General features: G+C 38.9%; 1 protein-coding gene across 2 annotated transcripts in view; it reads right to left on the bottom strand.

Moving 5' to 3' along the window:
• SPOCK3 (SPARC (osteonectin), cwcv and kazal like domains proteoglycan 3) overlaps nucleotides 1-17,392 on the bottom strand; it is a 324,864-nt gene that overhangs the window by 154,441 nt on the left and 153,031 nt on the right. For both annotated transcript variants that reach the window (XM_076010748.1, XM_076010749.1), the window contains one exon: nucleotides 2,869-2,983. In XM_076010748.1, coding sequence (XP_075866863.1) covers nucleotides 2,869-2,983 — 115 coding nt within the window. The remainder of the gene's footprint in view (nucleotides 1-2,868; nucleotides 2,984-17,392) is intronic.

The raw sequence follows: 17,392 nt of genomic DNA, 5'->3' as shown, positions 1-17,392 counted from the left end.
AGGCACACAGAAAAAACAAGGTGTAGACCTAGCTTACCTAGAGCAAGCATTTCAACTGGTCAAACTCTTTCTCAAAATTTTCCTCCCTAAATGTTCTGCAAATAGCAGTTTTACTGAACTCAAATGCCACGATCTGAGTAGAAAGCAGTGGCTAAGACACAGACCCACCTTCGTGGGCTTTCAGTCCACTGAAGGAGATTACAGTGGACACGCTATTACAACGGTGAGATGGGAAGTTCAAGGTCCCAAGGTGATGGAGAAATGCGTGTGACATCTACTTTGGGCAGAGGAACTTGAAAAGGCCTTTCTGATAAACAGAACTCCCCCTGAAGAAACAAACAGCCGGTTCTATTTCCTTTCTCACTGATGAGCTCAAGGAAGAAAAAATAAGTTGTCCCTTTAAACAGGAGAAATATAGCAATTTCTAATCCAAATTATATATTGATAAATGGACAAAACTGACTAATTAAACCCTCTTTCTCTGCTTTCTCTACCCATCCCCCCAAACACACACACAATCCTCTCAACTCTAAGATCTACATAGTTTATGGTTTATATGGGCTGTCTTCGCTGATCAGGCTGCTCGGCAAAGCTCTTTCCCTAAGTGTCGCGTAAACTTCACTATGTACTGACACGCCCAAGACAGCTCGAGCATATCAAATATTGACCTTAAAATCAGTTCGTTGCAAACTAGTTATTTATTTATTGAGTATAGTGTGGATTGGTGCATGTTTTTCAATAGGCTCTTTCAGAAATAGGACAGCACTAAATACTATTTACACAAAACACTGGAGTCCACCCACTGCCCACCCACCTGTGCCAAAGGAAAGCTATCAGTGTTCTCTGGGCCAGAAGCTTCAGCTGTATATATTAAAGATGTCTGGTTATTGGCTTTTGATCGTTTTCATCATGGTAAGGAAGGTTTTTGTTGTTTTTTTTTCCTGTTGTTTAAGTCTTTGTTTGATAATGTCAGAGAAACAGTGAGACAGCAAAGCTGTAAAAACCATAAACTCTGGGGTAAGTAAAGATACAGATGGGAACTAACGCTCCGAAAATTCCTAACTTTGTGATCCTAAGTTAGTTACTTTAGCCCCTCCAGCTTCGGTCTCCAGCAAGTGTCAAAACAAGTGTGTCTCGACAGTAACTGTGAGGTCTCCAGTTGTTCTCTGACTTGGGTTCAGGGGGCCTGGGATGAAATAGCAGATGAACCTGTTCCAAGGTGTTAAATGTGTGTTGACGGGAATCTTCCCCAGGGACCCTGGAACGTGGTATACAACAGGTTTTGCTTTCACAGGAAAAGAATTGGCATAATCTCTGCAATTTAGGTGAGAGATCACATGTGAATTCCTTTCAACACCATGCTCTGATTGACTTTCCAAGTGAAAATGTTCACTCCCCACACTTACACACATTCACATACTAATAATCCTAAAATAGGATGATTAATTAACAGGTATTCCAAGAAATTTAAAATCCTGAAGAAATAAACAGAAAAGTAAGTTTCTGGCCCCAAATTTTGTTATCCCTTTATAGAATTAACATCACAGTCATGATTGACTGGGGCTACGCTACCAATTGACTTTATAAAATGACATCATTTTCGGTACATTGATTTTATAAAATAATGATTTCCAAGAGATCTTTCATGCTACGTATCTCTGAACTGCTCTTTTCTTTCCCTCTCCCCCCTCACACTTCCACAAGGACACTACTTATATGCCAGGATTCCTGGTCCTAACTGAACACATTCCCAAACCCTCTACTTTTGTTGCATCAACCTGCCTTGGAACTTGAAATCCACAGCTGTAGGTTTAGCGTTACGGAATAAATGCTTCCGCTGTCCATTCAGTATGGAAAAGAGGGTGTTACGTACATGTGCTTTTACATTAACACAGAACATCAATGTAACTTTGATATTTGCTGTTTTCTAGAAATGCTACTTATGTTCTCATTCTCCGACATTCTTATTATCCGATTGTTGGTGTATTTGAATAACAGAATTTATATGCAATTACACTAAAGACAAAAATCCAATTATTCTCTGAGAATACCCAAATAGCAAAATTTCCTTGCTCATTTGATTTAAAAGCAATACAGGAATTAGCTCCGCTGTCATCGAAAAGAGTGTTCTCTCAAAGAAAATAACCTTAAAAAGTCATGAAAGAAATGAATACACCTATTTGCTTCGCTTTGGGTTGTGTCGTGTCCTGATCCTTAAGACTCAGCACCAAACCACACAGGCTATTTCCAAACCACTGATCCTTCTGGAAACGCAGCCCGCCTTACAGAAAGCAGTGCTGCTTGCTGTACAAGGTGTCTGGATTCCTTCCCTCCTCTCTGGGAATGCCGGGTCAGCCTCCAGGAAGGAATGCAAGGACTGCCGGCACCAGGGCTTCCGAAAGAAGGTGTCCAGATGTACTGCAGTCCCAGATCTCTATTTTGGGACTTTTAATCTCTCTTTATAAACATCAACCAATTCATTTTTCCCCTTAAACTTTGTTTCTAACTCTCCCCTGAGGGAAACAGAGATGTTTGAGTATCCACAAACAAAAATAGGTAGAGGGCATCCACGCTGTAACTGTTTCTCAAACTTGAAAAGGCACAAATATCAAGATATTACATTTTAATCTTACCTTTACAAGATCTGCTTTATTTAATCACATATGCCTAGAATTCTACTATCAGTAATCCTGACTGATGACGACGTTTAACCCAAGTGGACCATAATTGTATCAGCCAAGCTTCTGAAACTGTTTCAATAAAGCTCCGCATAAAAGATTAGCGTGCACTGCCAAATATTTACGCTCGGCAGTTACTCCTGGTAAGCAGCACTGCTCAATGGTTGGAATTCAATTCAACCGTGTTTACCTGTGCGTGAGCCTCCGGTGACTAACGCAGACTGCGGTCTGAGGGTCTTGAGCAATGCACACTTTATGGCGGCTACATTTCATCTTTAAGCATGGGTCTTTAGCTGGATCTAAAGCTAAAAAAAAAAAAAAAAGTTGTACAGAAAATATTACAATAAGCTTCTATAAAATGGAGACATCTAATCCCATCAGACACAATTTGAGCAAGCCATTTACATAGCATTTAGCCATAACGTTTTTTACATTCTTCCTCTACTGAGAGATTCATAACTCGGAGTTAACAAACAGTTGCAGTTTAGCGTCACCCACTCCACTCAGAGGCTGATGTGCACGGACCTCCAAGAGCAGACAACGTGTAATCAAAACAGAAACTTACGGCCAAAACTGTCTATAGCTGCTACTGCTGTCTAAGAAGTAAAGGTGAAGAAATGAAGTTGGGGTGTGTTACCGCAATATTTTATAACAGTAGAGAACTATAATCCATACTTCTGTTTTCCCCAGAGAGAGGCTGGTGGGTAGAGAAACAGCATGATGTCGGCGGACACTCATGAGTCTTTGGATCGTCAAGAAAAATCTGGACCTGTACTTGGGGGGGCTGGCTGTGTGCATCATAGCGAGAACTGAGATGCTGCAGTTCCAGGTTTAGATTGTGCATCACATTTGGACGATTATGTCTTCAGACAGACCTCTGTCTTGGTGGCTGCCAGCACAAAGACTAGGTGATACGTAGACAGGTCTTATAATAAGAGCTTATTGATACGTAATTCACAAACTATGCAATGCACACATTTAAAGTTTGCAATCAATGGTTTTTAGTGTATTTACAATTGCAAGATTATCACCACAATTTTAGAATATTTTCCTCACCATAAAAACCCAAACATACCCTCTAGTTGCCACCCCTAGGATTTCTCCCCCACACCACCTAGTACTGGGCAACCACTCATCTAATTTCTGCTTCTAGACACTTGCCTGGATGTTTCATATGAACTGAATAAATAAAATATGTGGAATTTTATGACTGGCTTATTTCCCTTGGTACAATGTTTCTGAGGTTCACCCATGTTGCAGCCCGATTGGCTACTTCATTCCTTTGTATTTGCAGGATAATATTCCATTTCATGGATACATCACATTTTATTGATCTATTCACTGGCAGACAGGCATTCTGGTTGTTGCCTTTTGGTGACTGTGGATAATGCTGTTATTGGTGTCATCATTGGTCATGGTCTGTGATATTCTGTTGGGATTTATTGGCGGGGAAGGCCAGAGGGGGAGTTGACACAGACAAGGAAAAGGCCCTGAGTGTCCAGTTTGGGTTCCTGGCAAAATCAAGAGAAGGGAATGACGGAATAGGGCAGACTGAACAGAATGCAGTGCATGAAGAAAGATGGAGACAGAAGGACGTGCGTTTGGAATACGCAGAGTATTTCCAAGGCCATGGTCTGTCTACTAGGCATAGAATGTGAACTTGACCTAATATTTTTTGGATCTTAAACCCATGAAAAACTCAAGCTTGTTTATAAATCAAATTTAGCTTTATGAATGTGGTGATTTTAAGTATATTTAGTCACTAGCCTAAATAAGGTGAATATGTCTTGAAAATCAATGAATTATTAAAATATGTATGCAAACTATAAATATGCACATATATAAGCACATGTTATTGTTCTAAAAATACAAAGTATATTTCCACAAAACTCTTGAGATTTAAAATAAGCATAATATTTAAAATAAAGAATGATACTACATATAGTTGATGAAATATTAATAGACATATTATTCCATAATAAAATTATCAAGGCATTAAATGCATCTATTTAGAACACAAATGTTTCAAATTTTTTCATACTAAAAATTGTTTTCAATAATTATTAGATTAATTATAGCTTAATGTAATGAAACATAGCTTTAAAAATTAAAATAAGGTATATTATTTTCTATAAAATGTTGAATATACTTTGTTCACTATGAAAATTAAAATTACTATAACATTCTCATTATACTATCACAGTTTAAAGCATCATTAATAAAAAAATTCTCTCTTCAAACCACTGTACTTGAAAACTATGACCTCTTGTTATACAACATAATAGAAAAATACACAATAACATAGATGGTATTAAAAATGATTTGAGCCATTTATAATTCTTAGACTATTTTTGATTTCTAATTATTAAAATCATTTTTAAAAATTTATTAAAGTTAAAAAATTGTGCCTAATAATAAAACAATGTCATTGCTACCTAACTCTGTACTATATATACATATATGCCATACACTCATTTTTAACCTATTTAATCTGGGACATACTATTCTACAAAAGGAGTGATTTCATTTTGAAATAAAACACTATCGTACAGATAAAAGTATCATGGTTAATGTAATCTAATTACAACTTAAATGCAGACTGTTAATATTTTAGCTATTTCTTCTTTACCATTTAATACATTCTACATGAGGTCATTTTCAAAAGTTGCACGACACCTCTTACGTTGTGTCTCTTTAAGAAGAGCAATCCGAACCACAAACTGTTGAACAGTGAGAGGGGGATTATCAGAACACATTTAACACATGAAAACAATACCATGAGAAAACTCTACATACGATTCTACACGAATGATCAAATAAAGGGGTAGCGCTGTTGACCAAGAGGTAGAAGATACAACCGGGGAAAGTGAACATAAAGAATCAGAGACAGAATCCACAGGAACAAAATGAGCCACTTTCTGTGCATGGGATTTCAACCATCTGTATTTTTTCGTAAAACTCTCATTGCTGGCAGCTTAAAAACTGCGAAACATCACATGCTGTAAATACAGATGCCTGAGATTTTACTCTTGAAACCATAACAATAACACAACCAAACTCCTCTTGGCCGAAGCCCATGGATAAGAATCAGTCCTGTGCCTGAAAGAGTCGGGCGTAAGCTCAGCCTCCCCTCTGCTGCCGTCTCCTCTGCCCCTGGCTTCCAGCCTCCCCTTCTCTTCTGCACGAGCGTTCTGACCTCTCTGACCTTTCTCTCGAGCAACCAGTGACGCTACATCCAGAAAGATCTCAGCTAGCACATGTGAGTTTAGTGGGCCATGCTCCCTTCTGCACTCTAATCTCTCTCTGATCGATGCAAACTCACCTGGGGACCTAACAAACAAGTGTTCCGTTTTGTTTTGTTTCAGAAAACGTAGTCCATATTTTAAACAACTGCTGTATAATTTAACCTTTGGGCTTCGCTGCATTTGTGATGTGGACTTTCCCTCACTCTTTTGCCAGAACCCTTGTTTTTCAGTCCAGAATTCCCCCAGTTACTGCCGGACTGGGATAAGCTAGGAAGGATCAGGCCGATCCAGCCACTAACGGTGGGAACACCTGCTCTGGCAAGGGCGGGCGGGAGCAGAAGACAAACGTGGGTGACCACGGGCATAAGGGAGCTCTAGTTCGTGAGAAGTCCCGACGGGAACGGAAGGGCAAGGACGTGCAATGCAGGCGGCAGGTCAGGAAAGCAAGCCTGGGCGATAATTCCAGTCGGGAGCAGAAGACCCGGCATTAGCACCCCAGCCAGTGCGGGAGCCTTACGGAAGGGAAAGGCCAAGGATGACCTGGCTGAGGTGCACACATGGGCGCTAACGTTGGTATTGAGAACGGAAATGAACTTTAACAAGGTGGGCTGAAACTCCTAATCTGTGCAAGCTCATCTCCAGATTTTAGCAGTGTCTGTCCAAAAGAAGCCTGGATTTCAAAAAAGTAAATCTTAGCAATTCGAGGCCAAATTGCTCTTAAATCATGTCGAACATAATGTGTGATGCTGTTAAGCATGAACAAGTCACCTTAGCTCAGCCAATTCCAGATAAAGGGTTTCTCAGGTATTTGACAAATATAATGGAAACTTAACTCTAGTAACATTCATTTAGACTTCTGAAAGACCAGTGTAGTACAAGCTAATAATCTCTAATATGTTAGGATCATCTATAAAATAAAGAATTCGGGCTACATGATCTCCAAAACCACCTTCTGTTCTGTTCTAAAAGTGGATTACTGCCTTTTTTTTTTTTTTTTTTTGAGACAGTCTCACTGTGTTGCCCAGGCTAGAGTGCCGTGGTATCAGCCTAGCTCACAGCTACCTCAAACTCCTGGGCTCAAGCGATCCTCCTGCCTCAGCCTCCTGAGTAGCTGGGACTACAGGCATGCACCACCAAGCCCGGCTATTTTTTTCTATTTTTAGTTGTTTTGGCTAATTTCTTTCTATTTTTTGTAGAGGCAAGATCTCGCTCTTGCTCAGAGGGCTGGTCTCGAACTCCTGAGCTCAAACGATTCGCCTGTCTTGGCCTCCCAGAGTGCTAGGATTACAGGTGTGAGCCACCGCGCCCGGCCTGGATTACTGCATTTTAATGTAGAGTTTGGTACCAGATATCCTGCATGGAATGAGCTCTGTCTGCAACAGATGTGGCATTTTTATCATAAAGAATTGTAAAAATAGTTAGTTGGAATACATTGAGTGGAAAGTTTACATATACACACATATATTATGTAAATACACACGCACGCGCATACATGCAGAGGGACAAAGGGATCTCAGGCTGGTGGAGGGGAGATGCCAGAATGAGTGAAGGTTTTGAAAGGAAAATAGGAGCCTTCAGGTGCATGAAATAAAAGGAAACTCCAGTAGAAGCGGACAGAACGAATGGCAAGAAAGTACACAAAGGATGCCCGTTCATGGAACGGCAAACTGTTGGGGCCAGTGAGACCCAAGCGCTCGTGCTGCCTGCGGGTGTGGGGGGGAGACGCTGAGCAGGCGGGGGCTTCTCGCCAGTGGCAGTTCTGTCTCACAGGCAGCACCGCGCCGTCCTGTGGCTTTAGGTAGGAGAGTGGCACGAGCGGGTGCTTACTGTAGGAAGACCACACGCAAGAGCTTGGAGATGATCTGTGATCTGCAGTGTGCGTGATTAAGACAGGAAAACCAGCGAAATGTTTGCTAGATAAAAGAGTAGGGATTTCGTCTGAGGGAAATGGGCGTTAAGATGGAGAGAAAGGGACACATTTTAAAGACATAAAGGGCACGTATTCAATAGGGCCCGATTATTGATTGGGTATGAGGAGAAAGTTTTTCAGAAATAAAACAAATGGTTATTGGTGGCACCATCAAACAAGTGACAAGATATACTGGTGGCAAGGAAAAAGAAAACACAGCACATGTACTTGTGTGCACATTTATGAAACGCCTGTGGTGACGTCTTGGTGGTGACACGCGGCAGTCACCTGGGCATTTGGATCTGGCATTCCAAGGAGAGGTTGGGGGGAAGATGTTCCTTCAGTGGTCACCTTAAAGAATGTAAATTATTAAAAACATTAATAGTCTTGCAATCTGGTTAGATTTTTAAGATGCTTAGTTTGATGGCATATTTTAAATAAGGTTAATACAAATTGTGAAGGGTGAGACGACATTTAATGAAGACAGATTTTAAAAATATAAATGTATTTACTTTTTGAGCTTGAGAAGTAGCAGCAGTCTATTAGTATTATAATAGCGACATTGTTTTGTATCTAAAAATGACATCTTTCTATACAAATTTGAAGCTTTATCCAACATTTTAAAAGTACCTAATTTTTATAAATGTAGTAGATCATAAATAATTTTAGGAAGATTGATATTCTACTATAATGTTTTATATGTAACTCCTGGAGCATTTTAATCTTATTATAATACAAATATATACTTCCATAATACTTAATTTCCAAATATAAGATGATTAAGTAGTATTAGAACATTTACAGTTCCTCTTAGCAATATTCAAAAATATATTTTTAGAGGTAATGTTAGCATGAAGCCATAAAAATTGTACCACAAAAGGGTAGGATAGAGTATTTGAATAAGCAAATTTTACATATTTAGGGATTATATAATGATGTTGTTATACAATATTAACTTTTTAAGCACGTTCACCCCCTAAAATGAATTATTAATTTAGATAAATTGTTACATTTATCTCTTTTACCCAGTAAATTTTGGTTATGTGCTGACCACTCTTGTAAAATGTCTTCTGTTCCTTTTTTCCTTTGTAAAATTAATACTATTCATATCATATCTACCTGAGAATACAAAATATGAATACATAGCCAACAACAACAATGAATCTTTAATTGTTGGCTTTCTAATAAACAAGTACATGGAAAAAAACTATAGCTTCCAGTGAATTCAGTCTCTCTGGAGCACCATCAATCTCCTAAATACTAATGATAGTCCTCCCTACATTTACCCGCCAAGAAGTCCAGAGTCAAGTGCGAGGCCTACCGTTAATATCTGCACAGGCAGTGTGACACCCATTCCATGTAATGGCACGCTCGCTGTTTCATGTGTGTGCTTTATTTCTTCTTCCCCATCATTTCCTCGTTTTAATCTTTGTTGATATATATTTTAAATAAAAATCTTTTTATACTCTCCATTCACTGTTTCAAAATCTAGTTTATTTCATATTTCAGTGAGTGGCATTCAAGGTTGGGATGAATAGCTAAGGAACAGAAAAAAATAATTAGGCAACTGCTATTCAAATTAATCCGACCAATAATTATTTGGGGCTGTCCTTTAGTAATTAAAGATGAAAATCTAAAAGAAAATAATGAATGTATGTAACCAAGAATATCAGTGTATAGAGGAAGCTGTTATATAATTTATTTAGAGTGAAGTTGCCAACTTTTAAAAATTATTGGGATTATACATGCAAATGTGTAACTTTCCTCACACAAGCTGAAAATGTGTTTTTTATATATATATATAATTTAGTTTGCCTTTATTTTCTGGATATTACAATATTTTATCATCAAAGTTTTGTATTGTGGCACATACATCTGCCACTATTACAGGAAACATATAAGCAAATATTCCCTTCTCTTGAATTTCAGTTGGCAACATAAAGCATATTTAGGTGATGAGAGAGCTCTTTAGTGCCTCGGGGAAAAAAATCAAGAAAAGAAAGAATCAGTTGGACATTTTTTTGTGATGTAAGATCAGGTGACCTGTGAAATTGAGAGTTGTATTGCAATTCTGGAAGAATTTTGGAAAAATCACATCACTGAATAGTGAAATCAAAACACATACCCACCATTCATTTGCTAAAATGTTTCTTTAAGCTTAATTGTGGGTCATCACATAAAATGAAGTGACAAGTAATTACAATATGATTTTTTAAAATTTTCTTAACAGTTTCACAATGAACTGTTAAAGTGTTTTTGTTGTTCTCACAACAGGTCATGCCACCATAACTCTATGCTATAAAGCTGCAGGAAGAAGTGGTTTTCTAGGGAATTTTTAAAACTTGCCAGGTGTTATAATGAAAGGCTTTGAAAGTGAGCAGCATAGAAAATAAAGGTAATGTCTGATAGTTAATTAGTCTTTTGACAGCCCATTTTGTGGTGCTAAATGTAATTAAATGCAGCAAGTCTTTGGAGTGACCTTCTTACCTTCAAACCTCATTCTCATTTTAGTTATGCAAAATCTATCCACTCTGACTCTGGTCTCCCCATTGTAAACATTAAATGTGAGGTCTACTTATTAGCAGAGGCAGATGCAATTGCTGGATTAATTTATTTTGTAATAACAGGTATCAAAATACCATCGTTTTTTTATTTCAATAATATCTTATTTTATAAATGTTTATTAAATGCAATTGACCACTACTACATTGACAAATCAAAGCTAAATGAAAAAGCTGAATTTTATTCTACTGCTGTTCTACTCCCAGTTAAATTATTGATGAAGATTGTAAAATACCATTCTCATTAGTTCTCTATCACTCTTTTTCTTTTTCAATACATCATATCGTCTTCTAAATTTCTTATAGTGGTAAATACTAACAGCATTTCCTTTATAAAATGGAAAATTGATCACTATATGTGCAAAATCCCACTATTTTCACTGGTTTCCCTTTCTAATCTATTATTTGATATATAAAGATGATAATACTGAATCCCCACCATAACAATTTATATTTGGGATTTTCTTTCCAGTACTGAACTGAATATACCTTTGATTTGGTTCAAAACAAAATTTTGCCTCAAATAGAATCACAAGAAAAGCCCAGTAAGAGGGCAATTCTGGCTTTGGCTTGATAAAGCACCCTGTATAGTCCCTTGACGATGTCCCCTAACTATTCTATGCCTTGATGTTTTCATTCACAAATTGAAGAAATTCAGGTATTAATTCTGAAATATAAAATAACATGTTCTATTATTTTGTGATTTATTAACAACTGACCTAGGAGGTAGTACACACAGAAAAATAAGAAATCTGCTTAAAAATTCACACTGTGTTGAGCAGATGTGTATGCCATTTTGCATGAGCGTGTGCTAGGTGCCTAGATTATTTCCAGGCACACAGAAAGCACTGTATCTGGCCATTATGATTTGCATTTTTGTTGACAACTATGAATCCCCTATGAACTCTCTTGCAACATGCCCTGTAGCTCTGCCAACCACCTGTGGAAAACCTCTGGCGCGCGGTGAGTAGCTGCCATTCTCAGCCCTCTACGTGCACACAGGATTTCCTGCATGCAATGAACTCCTGTGACTCCAAATTCACCACTTCCCTAAATAAAACATATTTCTTGTTTTTGCTTTTGTTTTTGCCTATTTAAAAGTAAAAATAACAATTTTCACACAAACTCTTTTTAATAAGAACTATGAAGTCAATCCTTAAAAGGCCAAAACAAAGCTTCTAAGCACAGATATGTTTCCTCCAAAAACTGTGTCAAACACTGCGATCATTACATAGTTTAAACACACACATGCATGCACACACACACGCACACACACAGGCAATGGTCAGGTGGGGCGGGCTGACAGCCAGGAAGGAGCTGCTGACAGCAGTGTTCGTTATCTTGATGTCAATGCAGTGTCTGCATTCACAAAAATGTATCAAAGTATATTTAAAACCATTGCACTTTATTTTATGTAAATTATACCTCAATAAAAAGGCAAATTCCTATTTTTTTTCCTGACATTTTTTTCTTTGGAAAAAATCTTTTGAAATATGAGAACACCAAGAGCCTTCTCCATCCACTGTGTCAGAGCAGCAGAGCACGTGAGCAAAAACAGAACATGACAGATCCCACCATTGAAATTTAGACACTAAAAATCAGTTCCTCCCCACCAACGGCACATGCTCTTTTAGAGGGTAAATACCACACACTGAAGATAGATAAAATTAACCAAGAAAAAAAAGTAATGACAGGAAAGAAAGTACAGAACTGGATCTCACTTTCCCCAAACCGCATTCGAACGCTGTTGGTGATGTCTACGAAGACTTGGCTTTAACTGCTGGAATCTGAATATCCTCACACTGGAAGGAGGTCTGACCTATGCCCACACGTTTAAAACTAAGACGCTTTCATAAAACCAATAATAATACTGGCTAAACTAACAAGTTAATAGAATCTAAAACTAAGATTTTTTTTAATATACATGGTAATCTTTGGAATGTATTTTATGCATTGAAACTTTTAAAATGTTTTCCAAATGTTTCTTCTATCAGGGACTGGAGTTGCCTGAACAGAGCTGCAGTTGCAGTAGCAGTGAGCTGCCTCAGCTAGGCGCGGCCACAACCACCCTGGCAGGTGGGTGAGCCCTGTGGGTCTGTCTTCGCCTGCAGCTGGTCATTTCCGATTGATATTATCGCTTACAAAAAGCAATCCTCTGCAAAGTAGTGATCTGGCTGTTGTGAAATGAAGCCTCTACTGACCGCCACCTACTTAGATGTGATTAGATTAAAACCCAGAAGTTTTCCAGATGACTGCCCAAACGGGAGAGTGTTTTCTGACACTCACAGCCGTTTTAGTCGGCTTATACCTTAGACATTCTAATCTGTAATTTACCCAGGTGCAAAGGAAAATTTCTAACCTCTATTTGCTAAAGGACTGCATCTTTAGCAGTGTTCTATCAAATTAAGTGTCTGCCATATCTGGCAAACCAATATCCCAAAGTGCCTAATTTAGAAATCTAAAGACATTGGGAATTTTTGTTGACTAAGGTACTTATCCAAATATTCAAAAAGTATCTGTAGTCACTTCCTTAGAGTTGTGAATTGACAATACACTAGGATTTGATTAGGCTTGACTAAATCATTATAGCAGAATCCAATTTTAGAAACCACATGAAAGCCTGTAGAATTATAGGATGTGTCTCCATGATATAAAATATAATGGTATCAACAGAAACAGATGACTAAGATGTTAACTCTACAAGTAGTTTTTTTATATTAATTACTTGAAATTTATTTTTCTGATTCAGCTATTGGAAAATGAATAGAAAGTAATTAGAAAAATACCGTACAACAATAATGAAACTGAAACATGAAATTCTAATGCACTTTAGGATTGATCGCTGATGAAATAAAGTTAAGAGGATACAACATTGCTGTGTATCACTGTTCAACTTTAAAATTTATGCGCACACCACTTGGAAAATGGTAGCTTGCACTGCTCCGTTACCTCTCAGGACACAAAACCCTCACTCTATTGTGCATCATTTTCCTATGAAGGAACTGAGATACGTCACTAGGAGATACAAGGAGGAGGAGCAAGAACATCTGCAGTTCTGATCTTGCAAATTTAATCACTCTGAGAAACGCAGCTTGGGAAAAGTGTTTCCCAGGTTCTAGTTACACCACTGCTGCCCCTACTTACGCTGTTGACAAGCCCAGGAGATCACAGGATTATCCCATGGTGTGGAACAGATCTCTCCTAAGGCTGAGATTGTAGTAGAGAAAAACTATGAAACAAGGAGGAATAAAATAAAAGCTGCCCATTTCTTTCCTGTCTGGAAGTGAATGTTCACACAGTTTAGAGTGTCTCCCTGTTACATCTGTTCTCCAGTGAGGGCCCCGCTGCAGTGCTGGAGTCCTGGAATAGGGTACGGAAGGTTCTTTTCTTCTGCCCCTCGCTTCCCCCAGCGACTGCTGTTTCTGACTTCTACAGCCCTGCGCCTGAAACGAAAGAACAGGGAAAGGGCACAGACCACCCAGCATCTGTGGCAAATGTCCGCGTGGTGGTGGCTCCTCTGTGGCAGGCTGCTTGGGTTCTCCAGAGAGGCCCCTGCAGAGGATGCCTGGCTGCACCTGCTGGACGTGGCCATTTCTCCCCTTTGTGTGGCCACCCTTGACTCCCACCCGCCTCTGAAAACCTAGCGACCCACCATCTATCTCCCAGTTGGAATCCCACCTTTCCTCCAGGGGGTCCGTTCAGTCCTTCTGAAACTTCTCTGCGTCGGTTCCTATCAGCAGAGTACACAGAAAACGCAAGCGTTGGCCCTACTTTAGGGGAAGAGCTGCTCTTTCTCACGGAGCCAACTCAATTCCATCCTGCTACAAACAGAGGCGGCGATTTCCACCGACTCTCGCCACTAAAACATCCAAACCCGAGTGGACACCAGTTCTTGAGTCTCTCAGGATCAAGGGGATACGAGGCTCTCCAGGAGATCACCGGGAAGACATCTGAAAGGACAGGTGGGAGACAGCGGTCTCCCCTTCCCCAAGAGGCAGAGCAAGGTCATGTCCCGCACACCAGCTCTGCAAGGGAGGGAAAGCCTCTCCTCATCAGTCTGGCAACCCCTCCTTTAAAACTCAGGGCTGAGGTTGGCAAAACCGGTTTCACCATCTCTTTACACCTTCTAAGTAGGTGGTCTGGCATTTTGATTTGGGCTTTCAAATCCCTGGTCTACAGCACTCAGTTTATTGGTTTTGCCCTTTGAGGCTTTTCCTGAAAACCCTAAACCACAAGAAGACATTTACTTAACTCCTGTTATATGCTTCAAAATGAAAACCTAAAGTTTTCTGAAAAGTTTCAGCATGGTGGTAAAATGATGTAAACTCATGGTTTCTGTGTTTTTTCCACTTATTTATAGTTATACATAATATAGATATATGTGATTAGTTATATCATTTATCTAGAATGTTAAATGCATAAAATTATATAAAGCATATATTTAAATATATATTTAATATATTACTAGTTTCATATACATTGTGCATTGTTTTCTATTTTAAATTACTTGCATTTAGTTTTTCGCTCTAAATTTTTGAATACAAAGCAATAAATTATGTATGCTTCAATTTTTGTGTCTGTAGACATTAAAGGTATTTATTCACAGAATATTAATATGCATATTTAGGGACTTCTGAGCATCCTCCAAATGTTATTTCTTTCTCTCTGAACATTTAATGTAATCACACTTATAAAAAATTATAACCATGAGACTGAATTCTAATTGGTGCAATGTAAAGAAAAACAATGCGTATCCCAGATGTATCCCATAAATACCCTCCACCATGCGTTCCATGTAGCTGTGATGGTGACCAGGGCTCTGGGAGATCAGACATGGCGGGTGGCGAGGCGGCGTTTGTCCCTGTACAAGTGACTGGGGCACAAGTACCTGGCAGCCCAGAAACACCTCTGGATGCAACACAAGTGGAACTTTAATTGAATTGAGATATTAACCTTGAGATCCTTTGCTACTATGGCCTGTAATAATCTCACAGCACAGAAATTGATATCTTGGCGTGGAGAACCTACATAAAAGAAATCTAAAATGTGTGGCGTTGCCTTGCTGGTCAGGTAGCAGGTAGTATAAAAGTAGACACAGCAGGTTGGAAAAACAGAAAGCCATGTCCCGCAGTAATAAAATTTTTTGTAAAACAATCATATACCATAACTTTCAATGAAGATGGAATACCTATCTGGCCTATTTGGGAAAATTTGGGAATAGTACTTGTAGGTTTCCAAAAAGAGTAACAAGTTAAATTCAGAGTTTCTCTATTGCCATTGCTATGCGTTGAGCGTGTTCCCTCCAAAATTCAAGTTGAAACTTCACCTCCCCTTTGGTGGAGATGAGGACTTTGGGAAGTTATTAAGTCATGAGGGAAAGGAGCAGGGCCCTATAGCGAATGCTTCTGGGTAGGTTCACATTCTCTCCCTCTTCTGCCCTGTGAGGACACAAGGCTCCTTTGTCCCCTTTGTCCCCAGAGCAAGAAGGCCCTCGCCAGGCTAACACCTTGGTCTTGGACTTCTCAACCTCCACACTGTGAGGTAAACTCTTCTTTATAAATTACCCAGATGCTGATAATTTGTTATAGCAGCACACAGGGACTAAGATAACTATCATATCACAGTTGCCAAGTTTATAAGAATATTAAAAGTAACTTTAAGATACATAGAAGAAACATTATTTTCATATAAATAATCATGTCCTCACTTCCCATTGCAAAAAAAAAAAAAAAAAGTTCACCTCTAATAACCACTAATACAAGCCAAACACCTATCAAAGCAGCATACCAAAACTGTTTAGGTAGATTATAAAGAGAAGGGGTGGAGTAAGCTGGGAAGCATCAATTTCTTAGGGCTAGAATAAAAAGGGAGGAAAAGTGAGTTCTAAAACTCTAATTGGAAATATCTCATAATCTGTTAGATTTATTAAAGTAGGTGACTATTCCTGAGAATATAATGGAAGAAGCATTTGTTAAATTGGGTTACCTACTGAAATCAGGTTCATAAAATATTGCTATTCTTTGCCATTCATTAAGTATAGACTGTAAGAATGTTGGACCTTGAAAAGAAATTAATCTTGAAACAAAATGCTCAGACCTTTCAAAATATAACAGTTTTTGAAATAATAAACCAAATGTTTAATTTTATTAGTACTAACATTTACTATAGCAAAAACAGAAAATAATAACAAAAAATTACTCACTGAATTTCTATTTAGGTCATAGTAAATTTACAAAATAAATTATAGTACATATAGTAAATATGTGAGTAAATAGTAAATACAGTAATAGTAAAAAATAGTAAATACAGGCCGGGCGCAGTGGCTCACACCTGTAATCCTAGCACTCTGGGAGGCTGAAGCAGGAGGATCACTTGAGCTCAGAAATTTGAGACTGAGCAAGAGTGAGACTCTGTCTTTACTAAAAATAGAAAAATTAGCTGGGTATCCTGGCCCGTGCCTGTAGTCCCAGCTGCTCAGGAGGCTGAGGCAGCAGGATTGCTTGAGCCTAGGAGTTTGAGGTTGCTGTGAACTAGGCTGACACCACGGCACTCACTCTAGCCCGGGCAACACAGTGAGACTCTGCCTCAACCCCCCCCCCAAAAAAAAGTAAATACAGTAACTTACATAGTAAATTATATAAATCTTATAAACTTTATACATTTGGGTGATGTGATAAAGGAAGTCATCCAAATGTCATTCACTGCTGCCACTTCTGGCCAGTCGGACAGATGGGAGGAAGTTGTCAGGCAACACTAATGTGCTAAAACCCGGTGAGAGCCCCACCATGACTCCTCATCACTGTTCCTATCTCCAGATACATCTTTCTGGGCAACTGGCTCTCATTTCTCCACAGTCAGGTTCTCAAAATCGGGTGCCAAAAATTCTTACGCAGCGACTGCAGTAGCTCAGGTAAGGAAGGTGACATAGGAATGCTGGGGGTGGGGGTGGGGAGTTCCCATGTCACCACCTCTCCCAGATCAATTCCACAGATCAAGGTG

The sequence above is a fragment of the Microcebus murinus genome, chromosome 15 (genome assembly GCF_040939455.1).
Source record: "Microcebus murinus isolate Inina chromosome 15, M.murinus_Inina_mat1.0, whole genome shotgun sequence".
In the NCBI taxonomy this organism is placed as follows: Eukaryota; Metazoa; Chordata; class Mammalia; order Primates; family Cheirogaleidae; genus Microcebus; species Microcebus murinus.
Note: the sequence above shows the minus strand (reverse complement) of the source record. Positions and strands in the feature narration are given on the sequence as shown.